The sequence below is a fragment of the Manis javanica genome, chromosome 14 (assembly GCF_040802235.1).
Source record: "Manis javanica isolate MJ-LG chromosome 14, MJ_LKY, whole genome shotgun sequence".
Taxonomy (NCBI): Eukaryota; Metazoa; Chordata; class Mammalia; order Pholidota; family Manidae; genus Manis; species Manis javanica.
In genome coordinates, this window is record NC_133169.1 from 13,805,395 (window position 1) to 13,830,050 (window position 24,656).

Genomic DNA, 24,656 nt, shown 5'->3' on the forward strand with positions numbered 1-24,656 from the left:
CAAAGTTATCTTAGACTCTTGAATACACAAGGCCTCCCAGACAGCTGAGACAACTGGAAATCCACTGAGTCTGAGCGAACCACAGGTGTGCCTTGCCTCCAACCACTGCAAAACAGGATCAGATTGAGTGGGTTTGAGACAAAGTGATATGGAAGACTCCTAATGGCTATGGCACCTCAAAGTCCACTGAGCTCCCTCAAATGCATGCAACATATGAAAGACTTTGGCCCCAGCATTCCGGATCCAGTCCATTGTGGCCTGAACAGCAGGAACAAAGGATCCGTTTCACTCAAGCTTGACGGTTCAGGCTTCGGTCCACCTTCCCAAGGTGGGCTTTAAGAAATGGTATGTACTTAGGACCTTCCCAATTTTCTCTCTAGTACGTAACTGTATTTCATCAAATCCAAGATACATAAATCATAAGATGCCCCATTATTTTATGCATCACTGAGATTTTTAAAAAGGCATCCACAATGTTACAAGAAATTTTGTGATTTCAAAGGTGTTAAAATCTGGGGAAAACAGGCATCTTAGAACTGATGAAATATGGGTATGTTAATAAATGCTTGACCATAAATAGGTAGCCAATAAAAGTTTCTTTTTGCCCACTAGAGGGCAAAGCCTGTCTCATCTTTCTACATTTCATGGCATCTAAGGCTAGACCCAACATGAAGCATTACTGCAATGAAGACAATAAAAATCATAGTTAATATTTATCTATGTTTCTGTTGCAATGCTACAACTTCATTGTATTCATTCTCAAAATAACTTTGATTTTGTCAAGCTCTATTCTTATTATCACTTCACAGATGAGGGGACTGAAACTTAGGGAGGTTAAAAACTCAACCAAGTTAGGAACTGTGGCTGCTAGGAAAACAGACCCAAGTCTATCCAATGCTAGGTCCAGTCTGTCTGGATCACTGCCCTGTATGTTGTCCTCAAGGATGGTCAGGTGACAAGATAAGAAAATCCGGCCAGAATTAGTGGAGGGTGGTCAGGAGTTCTGAAGATAGGTAACTTTCAGAACTGGGTTATAGATTTCATCAGAAGAGTTGTTTCAAAACTTCAGATCTTCTGACTGACTTTCTCATTTCTACAGTTTGGGGGTTAGGCATTAATGCTCCAGGCATCAGTCAGGGTTTTATTTGGCCCAAGGAAATTAAAGTGAGAGCATTATTTTTTACCTTATGATTCAGAATCCAGGCACCTTGAAGAACTGTTTTTTTTTCAAACTTTAAATCATATTTAAAAAATCCATTTGATAAAAAGCATTTTATTTGAACATTTTTCTCCAAGTTGACTTTGAATCATTTAAACATTTCCCCTTCACTTTTCTATCAAAGGCAGAAAAAAATAAATACAGAACTCCTGAGAATCGCTCATCTTCATTTCTTCATTCCTAAGTGATAATCCTTAATGAACTGAGAGCATATACCTGTCTTTGTGCTGGGGATCCTGCAAGAGCAGGATTTTATAACTGAATTCAGTTTTTGAATGGGAAAGAGGGATGGAGACCGCTGAGTGGAAGAATACAGACTGTTGAAGGGAAAAAAAAGAAAGGGCATTTTCCAACTCCAAAGATGTAAACACAAACTGCTCACTCTTCTGAGAGTTAAAGCAGCAAAATATAAAATAACTCCCAATGCAAAAACATACGGCAGTGGCTTCAAGGCACTGCATTCCAGAAGCAAAGCTGGCCCTTTACCATCTCACCTGGGTGGGTCCGTCACTACACCATCTGATACACAGGATCTCCAACTTTCAAGCTTCCAATTTTCTCCACTGAATAATAGATCCCAAAAAGTGGGGACGACTTATATATTTGCTTCTCAGAAGGATCACACAGGCGGTAGCTGAAAGAGGCAACAGTTCACCATCAGGCACAAAAGGAAATAAGAATCTAAGGGCTGTCCAATACAGGCTGGTCACAGGAACATGGTACAGCACAGAGATACAGTTAGCGACTCTATAACATCTTATTACATTATGGACACTGACCGTACTGGAGGGGGTGGGGACTTAATACAGGTAAATGTTGAACCCACTATGTTGTGTATTTGAAACCAATGTAAAATTGTATATCAATGATACCTTAATAAAAAAAATAATGGAAAAACAAAGAATCTAAGTGCTGTCAACAGAATTTAAGTTTTCATTCTGGGGTTACCTATAAATAAACAGCAAGCCTTTTCTAAAATGCTGACAGAGAAGTCTACGGGCAATTAATCAAACTGCACAGGATCCCAGTTTTTCTAGAGTTTAAATAAATAATGTTCCCCTGGCTTCAGTTTGAGATCAAAAAGAAGAAAACTTTGGTGTGTTATTTAAAATAAATACTTCCTTTGCACGTGTACCTCCAACTTTATAACTCACTGAAACAAATACTCCTGAATCTTAAATTCAAACTGCCCTGAACTCTCAAACCCTGCTGTTTAAGGCATTTAAGCACAATGCTTTTCACTCCTCCAAGCTTGCAAACCCAAAGCTGGGGTGGTTGGTGAACAAAAATGAAGACAGTGATGCAGTTGGCAGGGAAGCTAGACGATTGTAAATTTTTTTTTTCAAAAGACCATCTAAAGTAAAAACTAGCTTCACTTCATCTTAAAAATCAAAAAGCAAGATAGAATTGTTTATCTGAAATCTTCAAAAATAACCTCTTCCCTAACTTAAGCCCATTAGAAATAACCAACAAGAAAATTAGCGAGGCTATTTGGTATCTTGGTCTAGGTGATTGTTACATGAGTGTATACACAGGTCAAAACGTACTGAACTCTACACTTTAAGATTTGCACATTTTATTACATGTACCTTAATTAAAATTTTTGTAAAAAAAATAAAAAGAATAACCAACAAAACAGAGGAAAAGGAAGCAAAAGTGAATCTATCTCCAAAAAAATGTTAACTTGGATTTAAAAACACATTCTATATTGAGAAGTAAAGTCAGCTAGACTTCTTTAAATAACAAAACAAAACATCCCAGCATAAAAGCTCCTGGATAAACAAACTCTGACAACTTGCTACATTTCAATTTTCTAATATTTCATTATACATTTATTATATTATTTCATTGTACTTCAAGTATTCTCATATTCCTTGATACTGATTCTAATAAATTTGAAGGGTTCAATTAATTAAAAAAATGTTAAATATTAAGAATCAAAATCATAGTAAAATATAATTAAATTATACTGAAATTACATTGAGACTGAAAATACTGAACATTATCAAATTTTAATGATTTAAAAATTAACTAATAACTAAGCATTAATTAAAAATAATTGAAGTATTTGCAATCTTAATTTAGAAATACATATGTAAATGTTACAAGTTGATGTGAGAGATACGAAAAATTCAAGACATAGTATTATACGATTAAAATTTTGCCAAAATCACAAGAAGGTCCATCTGAAAACAAAGAGGAAGCCACAAATACTAACATTAACCAAGAAACACAAACCAGCCAGAAGGCAGAGTGAAAGTTGCTCAGGCAGAGCATCTACACCAGGGGGATGGAGGGGGTGTTCTAGGATGGGGATAATATTAAAATACACTGGCCACATCGATGTTTTACCTCTTCAGGGTTTCCAGGGGCTCCTTTCTGTCTATCACTCCCGTGTCCGGGTCCACAGTGGTCATGATGCACCTGTCAAGCAATAACCAAGGATCAGATAACTGTTAAGAACCAATAAGCGTGCCACACCCCCGAGGCTGAGGCTCCCGAGAATCCTCACCTGGGGCAAGACAGAATCTTTTTCATTTCTACACTGCCAATTAGGAGTTCATCCCAGGTGTCCTAGGAAAAAAGGAAAATTACCTTCTGAGTTAAGTCTTCACTAGTCTTTAAAGCAATTCATTCTTTGGCTGGTGCTAACTAGGAAGCTGTGAAGCATAATATTTATACAGTTTTACACAACTATAAAGCAGTGCCAGAAAGTATCTCCCAAAAAGACTCAAACGGAGGAGCATGTTGGTCCAGAATCCACCTCTTGACACACAGTTTCAGAAACCTGTCACACAGCAAGACCGGACATTCTCTGGGGGGCAGTTTGCCATGAAAATCATAAATTAACTGGAAGGTCAATGTATTGATATGTGGTGAGAAATACATGGCTTGCAGGTCAAGCCCACTTAGAACTCAGCTACAGTGGTAGGCAAGAAAGATGCGACAGTTCTTTGCTGAGTGGGACATCACCCTAGGGGAGTCAGTTATAAGACTCCCGCATTCAATACTTCCCCTTCCACACAGAAGAAGCCCCGCTGTGGGGTCCTGGCGGCCCACAGCCACTGGCCTTGCTGTGCTTTCCAAACCTTGAAGAGCGGCCGCTGCCAACATCTGCCTGAGGGCTTCAACAAGTCCTCACAATTTTGAGGAAGGTACTATTATGATGCCATTTTATACAAGGAAACAGAGGCCTAGAAAGAGTTCAGAATTTTCTCAGGGACACAGCAGAAAAGCTTGAAAACTTTCCTGATTCTGACAGCAGGATTTTAAATCACTCAGCTTTTAACTGTATTTCTATCTATCTCTATCTATCTATCTTATCTATCCACACACAGATACATGCATACACATAGAAGTACATATGTACAGAGATTAAACAGATTACATTAAATACACACATATGCATATTAATACATATATGCATACACATATACACACACATATATGTATGAGAAGGGTATGTTACAGGCTTCTGTTGCTAATAGGGAAGCCATCTGTGACTTTTTAATTTCACTGGACAATCCTCTGTCCAGGCCTTGGGGGCAGAGGTGGGAGGTATTGGGGGATGGAACTCCAGTACCTAGCCAGGTCTTCCCAGCTCAGAAACCTACGGACTAGGACCGCAGCGACTAGACTGAGGTACAGCGGCCTCTCTGGATGCCCAGGGTTCCCGGCCATCATTCATGAAACTGTTTTTGGTGGAAATGAACTCCACCTTCCAAACAACCAGTCGAGGGATGAACCATGTAACCCTTGTAAAAGGCAAGGCCTTTTTAACACCGTGAAATAAACGGGATCTCTATATCCTAGCCAGGACTTAGTATAAGCACTGTTCAAACAGCAAAACTGCAAGACAACCAGAGCGGCCGGCCGGCGGAGGGTGACCTCGTCCGCAGCGTGACCAGTCCCAGGGCTCCTGTCGGGGAGGTGACTGGGCCTGCGGGGCCCCAGCCTGGAGGCGGCTAAAAAGCCCGGGCGCATTTCACCACACGAGGGCGCTGCCATATGCCATGAAGTGAAAATGGTGAAATTCAGTACAATCTGTATAGCGGCATATAAACAATGCTGGAAGCATGATAAAATATCATAGGCTACTTTGTGATGGCTGGAAAGCAAAGGAATCTTATTCCTTCTTTTCAACTTTTCTGTACCTTTCAAACTGTACAGAGTATGCATTACTTAAAAAAATACCTTTATAATCAGAAAAGGGTTAACTTTATCTGAAAGAGACTCACATACTGAATCATTAAAAAGCTTTCCACATCTCCACAGCCCTGGTTCCAGATTCCCTGGAGGCTTTCTCCTGCCACTATATTTGAGCAACACTGGGTAGAGAAGAAAGATATACTTTATCTGTAAGATCTAAGTCTCTGCCTGTTACACGGTGATTGACTTGTCTTCCTCCAGAACTGCAGGGCACACATTTCTGCGGACCTAACTGCAAAATTAGTGTGCCAGGAGGAATTTGCTGTTCGGAACACCTGGACCTGGAAAATCTAGCTAGGACAGAGGCCTAAGGTTTTCTGCCGAGCCAGCTTCCTTCCTCAAGGCCACTTCCTTGTGAGGACACCTGGAGCAGGCTACAAAACAGGAAATGAAACCTGGAGATGTGGCTCTTTCTGTGTGTCTGATGCGTCGTCACTGAATTGAATACTTCGTGGGGTTGATGTGGCTGAATGTGCCCCACCCCACCCCAGACTCCTCTCAGGGAGGTCAGAGCACTGGGGTCCCAGGGCCTCATGGACAGAAGGGATCTTAGTCTCCCCATGGGGTTCAGCTCCTGACTGAGATGCTGAGAGGTCCCACACCTGCAGCCAGCAGAGTCTGGCAGAGGCAGCAGCCCAGGGGCTTCTGGGCTGCCCCCCAGCCCCTTGGTCCAGGCGGTGAATCACAGTCCCCCAGAGGACATCAAGAGAGGAGTGGTTGTGCGGGGGTCCCTCAGATGACTCCTTCCTGCTTCTACAATTCCGTCTCGACTTCAGTGTCTCTATTTGATGATTTGATGAGCTCACCTCTAGGGTAACCTTGTAAAGCAAATGGCCTCTCCTTCAATGTGATGCATAAATGTGTATGTTTTTGTATGACCATATCTGCTCAAAAGGAACACCCATGTACTATTGTCATCGAAGACTTTTACTTCTTTCTTGCTCTGAAAAGTAACATATTTAGAGCCAAGTAAGATATGAAAAACACAATTCAGTGGCCAAATCCCAGCCCTATTTCAGCTCAACCAGGTCTGACCTACTCAAAGGCTTGTTCCTTCAGGACCATGGATAAATGAGAAAAAACCCAGTGGGTGAAGGAAATCGTGAAAAATGGACCTCATGGGATTGTTAGGAAGATTAAATGTGTTCACTTTTAAATGGAACATAGTATGTCCAATGCATTTGCTTAAAAAAAGAAAAAAAACAACAAAAATGTCACATCTGGATCTGAGAGACGGTTGTGATAGTGCCCTTCTTGACCATAAACACACACACATACACACACATTAATAGAGAGAAGAGAAAAAGCACATGGAATCATACGATTCTAGGGTTGCAAAGAACCTTTAAAATCCTTGAGTAAAGCCTGCCAAATTTAAGATCAGAAAATAATGCTCAGAGAGGTTAAGGTCAAGCTCACAAAGACAGACGGACCACATGGCCCTCCCGCTCTCCGGGCCCACATGCAGTTGCTGCTGATCATCACCTTGTTCCCGAGGAAGACTGTAGGCCAGACGTTCTCAACCCCGGCTGCCTGCTGCAGTCACGTGGGAGGCTTTGTAAGTTCCTCCGCCCAGACTGCACCTGGGACCCAGGATCAGGATTACTTAAAGCTCCCCCTCACGGATGTGCAGCCTGTGTTGGAGAAGCGCATTCCCTCGCTCTAAATCCACCTATCTTCCTGCCCAGGGTCTTTCCAGGGTGTTTTATTTTCTCAGGGGGTGCAGACGGAAAAGCTGCGTGAGGCCACGCGGAATCCCACAGAGGCATTCCCCTCATTTCTTCCCCATGTGACGGGCTGAGCCTTTCCATTCTTCAGCTCTCTCTGGCCCACCCCCTAAAGGTTTCTATGGGAAATATTTCAGGCACTGAGATGTAAACCAAAACCTCAAATGTAGGAGATCTCCCTAAGTAATGGTGCTAATTCTGTCGGCAAATTGTTTAGAAACATGAATGTAGTACTACTTCCTCCACCCAGGACTCCCATCTCCCGTGGTTTTGTCATTCTGGCATTTCTAAACCTATCCCAGGTTCTTGCCTGAGGCCCCTAACAATGTGGGCATGTCAGAAAAGCCCCCGATGAGAGCATGGGGCCCCTAACTTGGAAGGCGAGCAGTTACTGCCCACGTAGTGAAGCACAGTCCCTGTACGCCTGTCTTGGTGCTTTGCATTCATTCAGAAAGGAAAAAGACTTTTAGATGAATTTAGCTTGCTTCTAGCAAAGTTAGTTAATGTGAAATTTGAGTTTATCTTCATTATACCAAATCTGATGCCTGCTCTTTCAGTTTTTGGTGACGCCAACTTGCCTCGCTTCTTTCAGGGGCAGGGACCTGACCCCCCTGACCCCACAATGAGCAGAGGCCCCCGAGGCTGTCTTGCTAAATGGATCGGCAGTGGCTTGCAGGAGGGAGAGCTGTGAAGATGGCTGAAATCCATGCACTTCTGACAGATGCCTGGAGCACGAATCCTCACCTGGCTATATGCCAGCTGTGTCATCCTGGGCAAGTAACCCAGCTAATCTGAGTCTCAGTTTCCGTATGAAGAAAAATGAAAACACCACTCACCTCAGGGGCTATCAAATACTTTCCACCACGAACCAAGGTAAAAAAAAAAAAAAAGACAACTGTATTTTATAATTGCTAAAATATGGAAGCACCAAGATGTCCTTCGACAGGTGAATGGATAAACTGCAGTAAGTCCAGACAATGGAATATTCTTTGGAGCTAAAAAGAAATGAGCTATTATGCCATGAAAAGACATGAGGAAACTTGAATGCATATTACTAAGGGAAAGGGGCCAGTGTGAGGATTCTGCGTACTGTTTGAGTCCAAATACATGACATTCCAGAAAAGGCAAAACTACAGAGACAGTAAAAGATCAGTGGCTGCCAGGGGTGGGTGAGTGGGGTGGCTCAGCAATGAACAGGCAGAGCGCAGAGCATTTTTAGAGCAGTAGAAATGGCACGACACCACAATGATGGACGTGTCACTATACATTTGTTCCAACCCATAGAACCTACAACACTAAGAATGAACCCTAAGGGGAACTATGCACATTAGGTGATATCATGGATCAATGTTGACTCATCCTTGGCTAAAAAAATGTACCACTTTGGTGAGTGATGCTGAAATAAGGAAGGTACTGCATGTGTGAGGGTGGGAGGTGTATGGGGAATCTCTCTACCTTTCCTTCAATTTTATTGTAAACCTAAAACTGCTCCCCCAAAAATGAACTCTTTTTTTAATAACTACACTTTGCACTATTCTTTAATGCTCTTTCACACACATGCCCAGATAAAACTTAAAAAAAAATTTGGCAAAACAATTCTTAACCCTTCTATATATACTTTACTGTGATATCTTTCATTCTACTCTATTCTTATTTTTTTTTTTTTGTAATTCAGGTCAGGACCCACCTACCTGATATTATTACCCAATAATGGGTTTGACTTGCAGTTTGGAAAGAGTAACTAGGAGAGTTAAATGAGATGATTAATGGTAAGGGTCTGGCACAGTGCCTGCTACATAATAAGCATTTGATAATTGTGAGCCATAACTGTTACTGTTTTATATACTGTTATTATTATTATTACTATTTCAGAAATTCCTGAAGCCCGGCAAAGGTTAGTGTTTTGATTCCAGGACAGAGACTTCTTATCTAAGCACCCAAGTAAAATCCTCACTCATTCCAACTCAAGTTTGGGGGACTAAACAGTCTGGGAATGACGATTTGCGAAAACTTTGTTTTTCAACATCTGCAGAGAATAGTCCTGGAAGGAACCAATTCACACTGCCAGAGAGCATAGGGCTGGTATTCAAACCACAGCTGCCTAGCTTCAAAATCGACTGCCTCTCTAGAACCTTCACAGAGAAGCACTTCCTAAATGAGAGGAGGGTTTTCATCAAGCTTCTTCTCCACAACGCTTTCATAATGTGGAGTACGGAATAATACAAACAAGACATTCCAAAACAATATCAAGTCTTGCTCATCAGAACAGTGAACAAAGTCTGGGAAACACTGACTTGACCCCCAATGGTCAACGACAGAGAAGCAGCACTGGTCAATTTTATTATTTTTACACTTCACTGTACTGTACTTTCAGAACTACAAACACATCACACAGGTTCAAGGAAATGCACCTTTTAAAATTTGCTTAACATTCTGAGTTACATGGAAAAAACAGTAAATGTTGCCCAGTACATTCCCCTATTGCACTATATTTTTGCAATAAATAATGACCTGAAATTTTGCAGCATACTTAGATTTGCTATTTTTTTATTATTAGTTGGTCTATTAAATATTTAGTGCATTATCATTTTACATTAATATTTAACAAAGGCCCACTAACTGAAAGGGTTTTAGATTGTATGGCAGTGCCCAGCAGACAGGTTAATGCACCAGGCCGTTAACTACTGGGCTTCCAAATTTAAAGGAGAATAAATCAGCAACATTAGCATCATTTTATAGTAAAGATTTTTTTTTGTGTACATAAGCAGGGGACTCTTCTAGAAAAATAAGAGCATTCCATCTCATTACTATTTCAGGAAGCCCATCACAATGCAGGAATAAGACAAATGGCCTTCGGAGCACAAGGTCACTTAATATTTGTTTTATTTAAAAAAAAAAAGACTCCACCCACTCAAATTGCCTGGGAGAGCAGGATTCCCCTTGTATGAGCCTTACTTAGGTTCAGTTTACAGGAAAGAAAAACCCTTTAGCCAGGAATGAGCGTATCTTTTCTTCTTACTCCCCTTGCTCAACATCTGAAGCCAAAATTAACGTCTTCAATGGAGACAAATCAAGAAAAACTGTACTCCCTAGAAGAAAGTTTCTCAAATAATAATGGATCTGTTAGGTGGTAGCAAAATAGAAGCATCCGGGAAGGGATAGAGAACAGACTGTTTTAAGATAAACCTGCCCCAACGGCCCAGGTGTGGGTTCCAGGTGAGGACAACAAAGGCTTTGCAGGAGAGAACTTCTTGCCCACCACCCGTCCCAACAAGGTCCCAACGAGGGATAATTTGAACAGAACTAGGAACTGTCCAAACCACACCTTCTCACAATCTCACTAAAATAAAATAGCTTTTGCTCCCCCACCCCATGGGCTTTTCTGTACGTGGTTTGAGCCATGCGCACCAAGAGCAATGGGTGTGTAACTAGAGCTGTCAATCAAATGACCTCACCCTGTCAATCAAAAGACGTGTCTCCCAGTAGGCGGTGATAAACAGACCCTCCCCCAAAAGTTCGGGGCTTCTGTCTACCTTGAGTCTGGCCCAGTCCGCCGTTGCAGTGTATTCAAGTACAAGTTTCCTCTGCTTCGCTACTGTGTCTCTGCTGTTCAGTGCTTTGTTGTGGCGCGGACAGGAACGGAAGAGAACAAACTCAGCCCGTAACACGCCAAATACAGGATTTGCATGAAAGAGTTTTTGCTTCTTCGACCAATTTCTAATCCAATCTTTGGTGACTTGCATTATTAATACTAAGCAGTAATTTCGATCTGTGTTTAACAGGAGTGTAATGACTCCACACGTACATGCGCTCCACAGAAAGTAGAACAGGGGAGTGGGTGCGTTTGCTGGGAAGCTAATAAGCCTCAGGCCCCTCACTTAACCCTGGACCCTTTTAAGGTCCTGCACCCAATTTTGCTTGTTATTTTCTTAAAGAGACTCCCCAGACGGTACAAACTTGAGGTCCCACCAAATCTGGATTTATTCCTAGCGAGAAAAATCGAGTCTCTTCCCTTAAGGAGCTGATGGTCGGAGAACGTCAGCCACTTCCTCTCCTGCCCCTTCTGTAATAGTGCTGCCAACATAGGGTCACAGGCAAAATGATTCCTGTGTAAGTGTAAAATAAAATGACCATCCCCGCTATGGTCCCACAGGCAAACAACTGTGCAAATACAGAGGCTGCAAGTCAGCCAGGTTGGCCCCTGCTGTGCGTTGTCACAGACAACCTGCAGCCATTCCTGCCTGGGTCCTGAGACTCACAGCCCCTCACCCCTACAGGAAAAAACAGCCTGGCATGCTCAGAAGATAAAGAGGTCTGGCTCTTGTGTAACTAGTAAAATAATTAGCAATCCTAGTCATCACTTCCTCCTATACACAGACGGCATCAGAATATTCAGTCTGTCCTTAAGACACTACTCTGATCTATTGATTCACATAACCTCTTCCCTCCAACCACCCACTGTTGTACAAAAGTATGTTCCCAAACAAAGAGCTTTAGAGCAGTTTAACATACTGATACGCTGACTTCCGGGTCACGTAAGATGCAGAATAAACTTTTCTTAAAACACAGCAGTGGGGTTGATTTCAGTGGGCACAGGTTTCAGGTTAGGTCTAATCTGCAGTTTTTCAGAGACCCCCTGGTGATTAAGCATGGTCCTGGGATTTCTGCTCGATGCCCTACCTTTTCATGCACATTCCAGAGAGCTGCCAGGGGAATGTTACGCCTGGAGCACCGTGGGCATCAGTATTATCTGCTGGATGAATGCAAATCATCATACTTTCTTGTTCAAAGGCATTACCAGCTCCTCAATATTCACGATATAAAATCGAAACTCCTTGGCACGGTGGCCTCCAGCCAGTTCCAAGTCCAGCCTCCTCCTGCCCCTTCCCCTTTACCCCTAGGACACCCGTAATTCTGAAATGCTCCCAGGCAGACCTTAATGTCAAGGCTCACGTGTCTAGGCCTTCCAGCCAGCTGCCTCTGCTGCTCACATTGACCCTCGCTCACCACTGCTGTCGCACACGACACACACAGCTACACACATGGCTGCTGACCCCTCTCTTCAGATCCTACCAAATCTGGAGGCCCAAGAAGATTTAGGCATTTCTACTCCTAAGCACCCTGGGCACCAGCTAAGTACGTGCATTAAAGCACCTTTCATGCGAGGCTGCCATGGACTCCCAGCCGTTCCCCTCATCTCAGGAAATTTGAATCGCTTGTTAGAAAGAAAGGCAGAGGCTCAGCATGGGGGCCATCTCTGCTAGGCCAAGTCACCAAACCGGGGTTCATACCTAACCTAACTGGAGTTCCAACCTCTCCCAGAAATGCAGTCAGTCAGGAATTTTCTGCTCAGCATGGATAAGATAATGTCACATAGGCCCTCTCCATGCCCAAAGAAAGACAAGGTCACCCACTTAAGGAGACCCTGTCCTTGCCTCCTCACACACTGATTGCATCGGAATGTGTATAGCATGATCCTTTAGGCCACTAGCTAGATGCATCCAGGCCACACTGCTTGATGCATTGATAAATGTAACCTCTTTTCTGCAGATATCCCCTGCTGTAGGAAGTATTTAGGATGTCTCCAACCCAAGGGGCTTTACAGCAGTTTATCAGAGCATCCCAATGGGCTGCTGTGGGTCACAATCCTCAGTAAGACTATGAACAAACACCATCTTTCTTAAATATAGCAGCCGTGTGACTCCAGCGGATGGGCAGGCTCTGTATCTTTTCATCTCTGCATCCTCCTCGATACAGTGCCTGGCCCATCAGAGACAATCGATTAAAAAAACATTCTGAACAAATGTAAAGAGGAATTTAAGAAAATAGGTAATAAATGACAGGATAACATCAAGTGGACTTCTGAATATATTGCTATTTTATTGATTATCAAATAATATGAAGTGCCCACATACACAAGGATGTATACAGGGCTCTAGTCTAAGGTTTGGCCCAAAGTACAATGCTTACAGCATACAGGGACACACATTTCCCTCACACAAGGAAATGCGGTCACCCAAGGGAGGGAAGAACTGGGGAGGTGCTCAGGAGCTTCCTCAGCCCTCAGAATCATCTACCTGGGATCTCTAAATTGGCCCATGACCTTAACAGCCCAGAAGCTGGGCACGCAGGTATTGAGTGGTCATACCAGACACCACTCACTCACCTAACAAGTGGCGTAACACCTCCAAGCTTCAGTTCTGTTACTAAAAGGCGACAATTATACAGTCATCACAGGGTGGTCATGAGGATCAAATAAAGTAATTTGTTCATTGGGGTTCATTGGTTCATTGGTTCAGTACCTGGCACAGGAAAAGCCCAATAAATGGGGTAGTTACTTCCAGGGCTCATCAAGCTTAGCCCACCCCCAATGTTTAATATCATTGCTGATGTTTCTTATTACAAAGCAACCCCCAGCTGTCTGTATTTCATGTACAGATCGCAGGTTACAACTGCGTTCTGATATAGTTGCCCCTGTAGGGCTGCAAGGGTTTCTGGAGAGTGGAAATTTCTGGGGTCAGCCACAGGAGAGAGCACATGAGTCCTCTGGGAGAACTCAGGCCTTGCCGTGGAGTGTCTCCAGGGCCCTAGTCACAGGCAGGTCTCCTGCCTCCTCTTGGCCTCCGCCTTGGGGTCTGGGGCTCTTAGGAGTCTCAGACCTCTGAGCACTCCTGGGTGGTGCAGGAAAGGGAGAGATGGCTGGTCTCTTCTTCTCATTTCCCTTTAGGTATCTCTGAGTGATGATGATACATTCTAGCTTACTCCCACACTTGCTGCAGTTTGACTGCCTGCTTTGGGGCCCTGAGCATTGAAGGGTTGGCAGTGGCCCCCTGAAGCCAGCAAGTTGACAGGAGCAGCAATAAGTGACCAACTCCACAGGTTAAAGCAACTTTCAGTGAAAGACAGTCGTCCCTGCTGCCAACTCTGGACGGAGGGAGCTGGCACTGGCTAAGGAGACGGCAGTTCAGTTAGTGCCCGGAGCTGCACACCTGAACACCATGCACAAAGCAGCGAGCCACTTACCTCCTCAAAAGCCTTGCAGCCGGTCACCACAATATTTGGCCTGAAATGGTCCATCTTCACTTTCTTCTCCAGCCTGGTATTCAGATCTGCCAGGGAGGCTTCTGAGAGCACCATGACCGGGCTGCAATCCGGGTAGGCCACCTGTGCCGAACACAGCACGGTCAGGCCTCGCTGCCCTGTGAAACTCTTAGACAAACTGCAAAGCTAAGCAAAATCCCAAAGCAAACTACCCAAGTGCAGAAGGGGCAGCGGTGGTCAGGTTCAGGATGGAGAGATGACACCATGGGCTTGGGAAGGTTCACATCAGCTCTGAAGCATGGGTCCTGCCTGCTGGGCCTCAGGTGGAGCTCCATCCACATGCTGAAGGCTGCAGCCAGGGCTCAGAGCCAGCGTGACCTCCCTGGCCTCAGCTTTCCTGTTCCCCCAGACCAGCGGCCAGCAGGCACCGCCTTCCCACATCATCCCGTCAAACTGGGGAGGCGGCTGCTGGCAACCAGCTACTCTAGCCATCATGTCTGTCAGCCACTCTGCAGCACTCAGCATGCATGTATTAAGTCCCCACTCTGCACCAGGCACGTTCTGGGTGGGGAAACAGCTGCCATCACAGCAGGTAAGGCCCGAGTTCAAGGAGCCTGTAGTTCAGACATGGGCAGAGGCTCCCTGGGGTGCATGCGTTCTAACCCCCGTCTTACTGCAGGGCAAAGGCTTTGGTCTTTGGGCCATGGCTGGCACGAAGGGAGGAGGTGCCTTCCCACACCTGAAATAGCCCAAACACGCGGACTGGAAGGGAGCCCATGGAGAAGATCTGTTTCCATAATTTGAGGAAACCTGAGTTAAGCCCCAGCCACACCTCTCACTTTTCACCTCCCCAGCTTGTTTTCTCTTGAATCCCCACCTCCCTGGGAGTCTCCCTGATTCTCCCTTCACAGCATCTCCTATAACCGATCCCAGGCTCTCTGTCCACTTCCCTCTCATCCCCAATCCCTGCCCAGGACCACTCACCTGGGGTATTACTGCACTTTGCTACAAGGGCTCTGAGAGAGGCCCCCTGTGGGCCAGAGGGGGCCAGACGAGAAGGTGACAGGTGGAAGTGAAGGGCACCTCTGTAACTCACCTGGTAATTCTGCACGAAGGGCGGCAGAATCTCCCTTGATGGTCTTCCCTTCATGTCCTTTTCAAACTGAACCACCCTGAAAGCTTCTGATTTCAGGAAGTCGGTGAACCACTGAGCCGCCTCATCACCGCAGTCCCTGCCCTTTATGTCAAGACCAAATAACCTGGAAGCATCACAAGACAGCACCAGGGTTACTTTCTTGCCTCAACACACTGAGCAGTGGTGTCAGAGAAGAAACAGCTGGACCACTGGGACCTGACTATCCAGAGGGCCAGCGATCCGTGGGCCAAAGCTGGGCAGAAGCCCCAGGGGTAGGGAGCTGCATATGCTCCAGGGAAAAGCTTCTCAAACCCTAACTGCCTGCAAATCACCTGCGACTTCGTTAAAATACAGAGTCTGGTTCAGTAGGTCTGTTTGGTGCCTGAGATTCTGCATTCCTAACAAGCCATGGGATGCCAAGCTACTGGTCCGTGGACCACACTTTGAGTACCAAGGATTTAGGATACTTCTAGGAAGGGAGAGGGGCTGCCATGTGGTACCTGCATGCTAAGCTTGGAGCCCAGCAGACCTGGTTCGCACTGGAACTCTGCCATTCCTGACTCCGTGACCTTTGCAAATCACTGAATTCCTCTGACATTCTGTCTCCAGCAGTAACTTAGAGGTAATAATTTAGTGCTTGCCCCACATTGTAGGCACCGATTCCATTAGATAACACAGTGGTCTTCCAGGGTTTTTTGCTGGAGTTCCCCAAAATATTTTTTTAAAAGCTATGTACTCCTCATGGAATTATATGTCGCCATGTAAACATTTTCACCATGAGTTTAATTTGTTATGAAAGATATAATTTCCACTGAATATTAAACATTAACATTTAAAATAAAGTTACTGTGAATTCGATTAAATATATTATTGTTACAAATGTAAAAAATTATATTAAAATAAAATAAAATAAGAAATTGTGCTTTTAAAAGTATGCATGGAACCTAAATGCCATGATGGTTGATACACACCCCTGGAAAAATTTAAAAATACATAATTAAGGTCTTCTTTCATGGTCTGCATTTTAATATTCTCCTTTTTATTCTTGAACCCATGTGTACATTCTATTTCTTACATAATTTTACCTTAATATATTTTTGTGGTGATTGATCACTTTTTAACCAATCAGCATTTCGTTGTTTTGAAGACTCCATATGTGAAGAAATTTTGCGGGACTGAGTTATCATTATAATTTTTACTGTGCACAAGGGACACAACAAAATTATAAAATTTGATAATTACCATCAAAAGTAAATCCTTTTTGGAAATTAATTTCTTTAAGGAATCCTTTAGCACATACATGTACCTGTGCATGAATTTTACCTATTGCTGAATAAGACAAGGTCCAGCATAAATTTTATTCCTTTTTTTTTATAAGCCTTGAGAAACTTTTTCACATAAATAAATTGATGGGAAGGGAAGAAGTTGAGTTATAGCGATTTCATTGTTCTTTGAACCCATCTGCAATATTTGCCACATAGCAATCATTCATCAAAAAGTATTTTAAATGAATTTATCAACAACAGTTTGATTAGGGGTTCCTTCACTTTAGGGTTAGCAAGACCCAGAGCCACCAACTTATAGAATGAGTTTACCCTACCACTGGAGTCATTCTCTTTATTGACACCAATATTTTTCACTGTTTATGTTGCATTTTTCATTGTTTAGACTTTTCCTTCCCAGGGCAATTCTCCCTAGTAAGACATAGGGTGGGCAAGCTTTTCATCTGTAAAAAAGGTGGGATGGGAGAGAACATGCCCACTGTAGATGTGACTCGGATCACTGTTAGGAAAGAGAACCTATGGGGCTGGAAGATCTGGACACTGGTCCCCTTAAAGCATCCTCTGCCCTTGTATCATACCAGGGAGGTGCCTGCACCTCCCCATGTGAACACTCACCCCCGCATGAAGACTGGCAAGGTGACGTAGGTGAGGGAAGCCAGTGTGGACCTAAGAGGTGCTCAGTACTGGATGAAGCCCCCAGGCCCACAACCCTGGTCTGACTGTAGACACACCTTGCCCTCTGACAGCCTGTCCCGCCAGGATGCTGTTCTAACACTTCTCAGGCCTTTTCCTTCTCTTAACACCCCCTTCATGGAGCCATTGTTTGGTCTCTGATTAAGTTTTGGCCTGGTCCCCAAGCCTTCTCATGGTTCCCCTGGCCTTCAGCGCATCCCCGAAAACCCTCCCCAACAAACCAGGTTACTACTCCAAAGACATCTGAACCCACTGTTCATCAGCTCCTTGGGCATCTGCTCCTGGGACGGGCACTTGCCACGACTCCTTCAGACAGCACTCGTAGGTAAGTGCACACACTTCTGCCCCTCAGCTCCCACCCACCAGGTGAGTGGAATGCTGGCACTCTGAAAATCAGAAAGCCCCCCATGGGCAAGATAATTATCCAGCGCCTTCCGGCTCCTAACAGTTGCCCCTCCGCTGACCCTTGCTCTCTCCCATCCCCGCAGCACACTGTGTCTATCCCTTGGTCATTCCATTTTCCTCAATTCTTTGAAAATATTATGCAAATCCCCTTTTTCCAAATTTTGACACAAAATGTGCCATCATCAAGATCCCAGAGAAAACACTCAACCTCCCTGTGTGAGTCTAATAGAACTTTGTTACTTAGCAATCTACTAATTAGCAAAGCAAAATAATCTACTACAAAATACTTAAGGAGACATAAAGATTTCAATGGAATTTTACAAAGAAAATCCAGTTTTACTGGAGGGTTCTGTCAATAATCAGAGTAAATACTACTGATGTGGGGCAGGGACCTGAGACAAGTATCATGGCTAACTTTCCCTGCCTATGATGAAAAATTCTGAGATATAAACAGTACGGTAAGAACAGGAAGGATTCCATCTTAAAGCTGAATTCCATTCTAAAAACCAGGAAATTAGGAAGTAAGATTCCTAACATGTTCTTTAGTAAACAGACAACTCAATCCACTTTGGGGGCAGGGCAGGTGGTCTTGATTGATATGTTCTGAGAGGGAAGCTGCCAGCCGGGAGAGGAACTGACCAATTTCTTGTGTTAATTTTGCAGAATTACTGGAGGACTGATAATAGAAGAGAAGAGACTTAATGTCCCGCACTGGAAATAGGCATTTTGAGACTATTTTACAAGTTTATACCCCCAGCCCTTTGAAAAATCCTTAAAAGAGGGAACCCTCAGCCTTTTAGCATGCCTCCTCTCTGAGGGTATCTGCACTTTTTCTCTCTTTGAATGTGTATCTCTGAGGATATCTGCACTTTTTCTCTCTTTGAATGTGTACCTTTAAAGAAAGTTTTCTCACTGCTCAACTTACTGAATTTGTCTTTTTGCTATTTCATTCTATTTCCAAGTCTCCATTTTACCCCTGATAAGTAGGGAGAGGCTGTTGAGAGCTCAGATTTGGACATGCGAGTTCCTGTCACCTGGGTGACCCGGACGGAACTGTAGCTGTAGGGGCCTGCCTGAAAATCTCCTTTCTTTGGGAAGTTCTCAGAACACAATCTCACTCCATCCCATGCTCTGAGGCTCCCCAACCTGGGGTGGTAGGTGCTAGTCCCCATGCAGTACAGATCCAAGCAGACATGGGGTGCCAAGTGACCCTGACTTTAAGAGATAGCAAGGGTATCTACCCTATGCCAAGAAAATGGTTAGCAAACTTGCCCTCTGCACCTCTCCAGTTTCCTGCTCTCAGCTGCCAGCAAGGCCACTGTCATTCATTTCTTTTCTCATTCTAATGAATTCCTTCCTTTTCTACACTCTTTCGACCTGCTGGAGAATTCTTTCCCCTTCAGAGTCAAGAACCCTCCCCTGTCCAGGTTGAGGTCACACCTGGTGCGCAGGGAGAGACCTCCCAGATGTAGCTGCCTGGCAACACTACAGATATTAGAAAATAAAGTTACTTAAATTGTCATTTAAAATAAGAATAGACAGATAAGATATCTAGGACTAAATCTAATAAAAGTTGCACAATTCCATTATAGAGAAAATTACAAAACTTTATTAAAGAAGTAAAATAAGACATAAGTGGTGGGAAGATATCACATTCATGGGTAGAGAAGTTCTGTAAAGATAGTAAGAGCTATTTAAAAGCTAAGATTTATTTAGTCTTTAAGTGCCTGGCATGAAGCAGAAACTCTTCCAAATATCATACATGACATATGAATATATATATATATATTCATTTCCATTTTCTCCAAATCAAGCCACAGATCCATTGCAATTCCAATTAAAATTCCAAAAGGGTTTTACACATTGTTGGCAAGCTGATTTTAAAATTTATGGAAGAGTGAAGGCAGTAGTCAAGACAATTTTGAAGAATAAAATCATGGGGAAACTTTTCCTACTAGATATTACCATACAAAGTTAAAGTCACTAAGGCAGTGCAGTGTACGGTCAGGAATGGATAGACCGGTGCAACCGAGTAAGAGCTCGGAAACAGATATTCTTAAGCATCTTGATAGACAATGGAGGTGGCATTTTAAGGAGGTGGGAAACACATGAATTATTCAATAAAGTGCTGGTACAAGTGATAATCTCTATAAAAAGTCATATCCAATTGCCACTTCAAATCATTTACAAAAATAAACTCCAGATAATACATGGAAAAGTTAAAGTTTTAATGGTTTTAGAAAAAGAATATTAGGAGAATATCTGTGTAACTCTGAAGCAGAAGATACTTCTTAAGACACAAAGAAAGTGATGATTTGAAAAGAAAGACTAACCTGAATATAGTAAAATTAAGAATGACTATCAGAAGATTCCATTAAAAAGATAACAGATAAACTGCAAAGTGGGAAATCTGCATCTCATATACCTGACCAATGATTTGTAAAAAGCCAATATAAAGAATAACTACCTGCAAGAAAGGGAAAACTGGGCATAAAATATGAAAAATAATTTCATGGACTGGAAACACAAGGAACTAATAATCATACAGAAAAAAAATTTAACCTCATTGGAAATCAAAGAATTTCAAATTAAAACCACAAAGAGCTACTACCTGACTCTTGAAAAATACTGACAGAATTTAAAGTGTAATAAAATCTAGATGATGAGGACTAAATAAACCTAGCTACTGAAGATAGGAGACAATGGACCCTTACTCCGATGAAATATAAATTAGTACAATTTTGTGAGACAATCTGACATTTTCTTATAAAAATTAACATACCCAATGATTCAGTGATTCTACCTCCAAGTTCCCATGCCTTAGAGAATTAAAGACACATACCAATGTGTTCATTGAACATTGTTTATGTTGCAAGAAAACTGCTAACAATTTATAGGAGCATGCAGAGAAGAATGAATAAGTAAACTGCAGCTGATACACACACTGGAAACTATACAGCAGTGAAAAAAAGGAACTACAGCTATCAAATACAAGACACAAACAGATGAATCTTGGAAATAAGATGTGGAGAAAAGGAAATTGCAGAAGAATGCATATGACACAACATTTTGATGAACTTTAAAACTAGGCAAAATCGAACCATATATTATTTAAGAACACATACATACGTAGAAAGGCTAGTTAGTCGCAGAAGAAGTGGGGAATAAAAGGAAATTCAGGAGACTAGTTACCTCTGAGGGATGGGATATGAGGAAGGCACCTGCAGTATTTCTCTTCCTGCTGTATTTCCTAAATTGTGCACCATGGTGGAGGTGTTTGCTTCCTTACTATGTTTAGTAACTTACATATAATATTATATGCAATCATGTATTTAATTGCATAATGTTATCAGTAGTCAGTATAGTCTGTGACCAAATGAAGCTGAGCTGGAGGAATTTCTTCTTTTCCAAAAGGGACCATTATTTCAATTAAAAGGAATAAAACTTACTTTGGACCATGCAGGTTTGAAGTCATTTCTTCCTTCCTCCCACTTTAAAACATAAGCTTGGCCTTTTTACACAATAATCACTCATAAATCTGTGAAAATTAAGAAGCCTCCTGGTCTATGTTACTCTAAAAAATGTAATGCCACACAGGGTAAATGGGGAAAGCTGGAGCCGAAACTAACAGTTAAAGTTAAAAAAAAAATCCATGAAATAAAATCCTTGTCTATATGGCTGTGCTAAGGGATTTCCTTTACTTTTTTCCAACTTGAGGTTGTTGGTTTATTTTATTTTATTTAGGCTCCAATGAGCAGGCTGTGGTTTGGCACTTACCGTCTATTTTATGTCATTTCTTCAGTTTTTAGCAGTCCTCATGACAGCTAATGCATTAAAAATGGCTTGTAAATACAGCCCCACTGGGTACAGAATGTCCGCCTCACTGGAGCGGGTAGCGTGCCGGTTACACTCCCTCCTTTTCTGTCTTAATTAAAAAACACAGCTCCCAGTAGCTGGTTTCTCCAAATCCTAGGGTTTTCTTATCTCACCTTATTCAGAAATACAACTGATGTGCAGAACAGAATTATACAAGAATGGCTTTCACTCAGGTGGCTTTCCCAGACCTGGATCAACCCCCTACAGGGTCCTCCCCTCTCTGTCCAGGAGGGTTTGTGTCCTGTTTAGCGAAGTAAACAGCCTTGAAGGGAAAACTTGCTTAGTGTCCATGACAAAGTGAGTCTGCCAGGCCACATCCATATTAGGGCAAGGGAGCAATCTGTAGGTCCCTGCTGAGCCTTGGAACCTTTGGACAACCCCAGTTTCCACATGCTGAATGTGCTCAGGGATCCAGGGCCCCCCTGTCAAGTGTCTAAGCCTCTAGGACTTCCTGAGAGCACAGGACTAGACCCCTGCCAACCCTGAAATGGAACGTGATGGCCCCACAGGGGTCCCACAGATTCAGGAAGGCCCAGGCCTGGGGCACATCTAGGCAGGAAGTGGAAATTCCTCACATCCATTCCTTCCAGAGGGTCTTAGTCTCAATCCCAGACCTCAAAGGCTGTGGGTCACCTTGAAACGCTCCAGCTTCCTTATCACCCAAGCCTGAGATACGACTGGCAAAGCCTCCCCTAACTCCCTGTCTGCCTGGCTGGAGGACTGGCGACTTTGAATAGAAGTCTATCCAACTTGAATAAAAGGAGACAAACCCTAAAGATTGGTCTTTGTGCCCCCTCTATACTTGTATTAATACAAATTTTCTGTATTTTTGATGCTTTGACCTTGTTGGGTTCTTGTTGATACTGAGGGAACCCCATCCCCAATTTCTAGAGACAGTCAACCACTGGCCAGGGAGGGTGCTTTTCATATGCATGCCAACCAGCCCAGAGCCCCCACCCCAAACAACTCCTCTGTTGGGTTCTCCACTGTGAGCTACTATCCTTCTGCCCTCATCACCCAGGGCCAGGTGCCAGACAACAAGGGTCAGTCTATCTGCCCCAGGGCCACGGAAATTATTCAAACTAGCCAATCCTACACCCACTTATCCTGCCTCACCCAGTCTTTCCTACAGAAACCACAATAAATGCTCTTGCTCACAACCCCCTGCCCAGCTTTCTGGTGGGCACTTTCTGGTGCTTTCCAGTGCGGCCCTGCTTCACATGACCTGCCTCCTGCTTCTAGCAATCTGTGAATATAAATAATGTCTTTCTTTCTGACAGTCATTTGGTATCTGAGTGTCTTACTATGTCTGATGAAAACAAATCCCAGGTTGCCCTGAAAACAATACTTTGCCTCACCTGTTCACATCTGATCACCGGTCGGTCCCAAACCAGACTATGCTACTCTTACATATTTCCTTGCCGATCTTATCACCTGCTGGACAAACTGTAGCAAGACCGAGTGCAGGGAGGAGCCTGGAGGAACATCGGGTGCAAGCAGGCCCCCAGAGACCCCACGCGGAGCACCTGCAGTCATGGACTGTGTTTGAGAAAGGCAGCTTGCTCGGCAAAACCAGCTGGTCCATGCCCGGAGCGCTGAGGATCAGGCGATCGTCCTCACAGGTGATGGACACCAGCACGAGGCGAGGCTCCTGCCGGGCAGTGACCATATGTCCATCTTCCTTAATCACCAGCCAAAACCTGCCAAGAAACAAACAAGACCGCACTCAGCAAATCCTCTGCCATCCTCACAACAGTTCTCCTTTAGCTTTCTAGGGTTTCATCAAAACCCACCCTCTGTCCCCACTTGGGACCCAGGGATTCCTACCTACACTGTTATCCAGATCTGGGAAATTCCTTATGTCCAAACGTTGGTGCCCCAAAAGGAGCCTGTTTTGCAGAAAGAGCTCTGGGAGAGAGCATCTGACCAACGTATGAAAACCTGAAAAATGAGGCCGGCTTAGGAACCTTCTTTACCTGCTGAGGCAACTGTGTGGCTCACTTTGGGACTTTTCTTTGGTCAGACACAGCCCCAGGCCTGTTCAACACTGAGCCTCTGGTCAAAGTGAAATGTCTTCCAGATCTTTCTGCTGTGAACCAAGATCAGGCTGGTCAAAACCACTGGTCCACATGTGCACTGAAACCCTAGACAAAGGTCTCAGAATGCTCGTGTCTCCAAGAGGATGCAAGCTGATGTCCACTCTGCTTAACTCAGTGTATAAGCAGATCCCGCATCAGGAAACCCCCAACAGCCTTTCCTCTTTGTGAACAATTCTGACTCAGGGAACGACGATTCCTGCACATCGTGTGCTAGACAAGAGCTCCGCTTACCTCCAAGAGAGCCTGCGGGTCTAGGCTCGGTTTTCACACTCTACACCTCGTATCCTTGGGGAGAGCGGGGTGAGCTGAACACGCGGAAGGGCAGCTGACTGGCTAGGTGGGCTATGCTTTCACCTAGAGCAGAGCATCTATCTGGGGTTGCACCACACCAATGATTTGATTACTTAAAGAACAATAGTGTTGCTCTCCAAGGGGAAATGAGTTTCAGCATCTCTGCTTTGGAGAGAGCACTGCACTGGCAGACGGGGACAGCGGTGAGGAACTCTGCAGCACTCATGCATTCGAGGGGAGCAGCCACCAGAAGCTGGGGCTTCCCAAATGTGAGCAAGGAGAAAGGACAGCTCCTTCCAGAACGAGGAGCCGCTCCTCCGAGTCAGACACTTCAAAATATGTGGAGCCAAGTGGGAATGTCTGATGGAAGCTGATGAGGGCACCGAACATCCGGGTGCAGGAGCTCAGTCTCTGCCCTGACCTGACCCTGGCAGGAACTGCCCAGTCGGGCAGCCTATCCCTGTCCAGGCGCTGGGTACACTGCCCCTTCCTGTCACCACGCCAGCAGACTCTGGCCACCACCTGTGCCCTGTCCACTGGCCTGTGTGTTGCTATGAGGTATGGCCATGGTGCTGCAATGATGCAAAGACATTTTAGGAATGATCTTGGCCACTCTCTTCCCAAGGGCTGGTGATACTGTGCAGGAGCAGGTGTCCACCCCTCTGAGGAGGTCACCTT

The 24,656-nt window shown here is 44.0% G+C and overlaps 1 protein-coding gene across 1 annotated transcript in view; it reads right to left on the reverse strand.

Annotated features, from left to right (window-relative positions):
• Nucleotides 1-24,656, reverse strand: part of MTARC2 (mitochondrial amidoxime reducing component 2) — a 30,803-nt gene that overhangs the window by 2,857 nt on the left and 3,290 nt on the right. The window contains exons 2-7 of the mRNA XM_037014272.2: nt 23,115-23,288; nt 15,293-15,455; nt 14,179-14,319; nt 3,732-3,793; nt 3,572-3,643; nt 1,714-1,853 (exon numbers count right to left, since the gene is read on the reverse strand). Of these exons, the coding sequence (XP_036870167.1) occupies nt 1,730-1,853; nt 3,572-3,643; nt 3,732-3,793; nt 14,179-14,319; nt 15,293-15,455; nt 23,115-23,288 (736 nt within the window). The 3' untranslated portion in view covers nt 1,714-1,729. The remainder of the gene's footprint in view (nt 1-1,713; nt 1,854-3,571; nt 3,644-3,731; nt 3,794-14,178; nt 14,320-15,292; nt 15,456-23,114; nt 23,289-24,656) is intronic.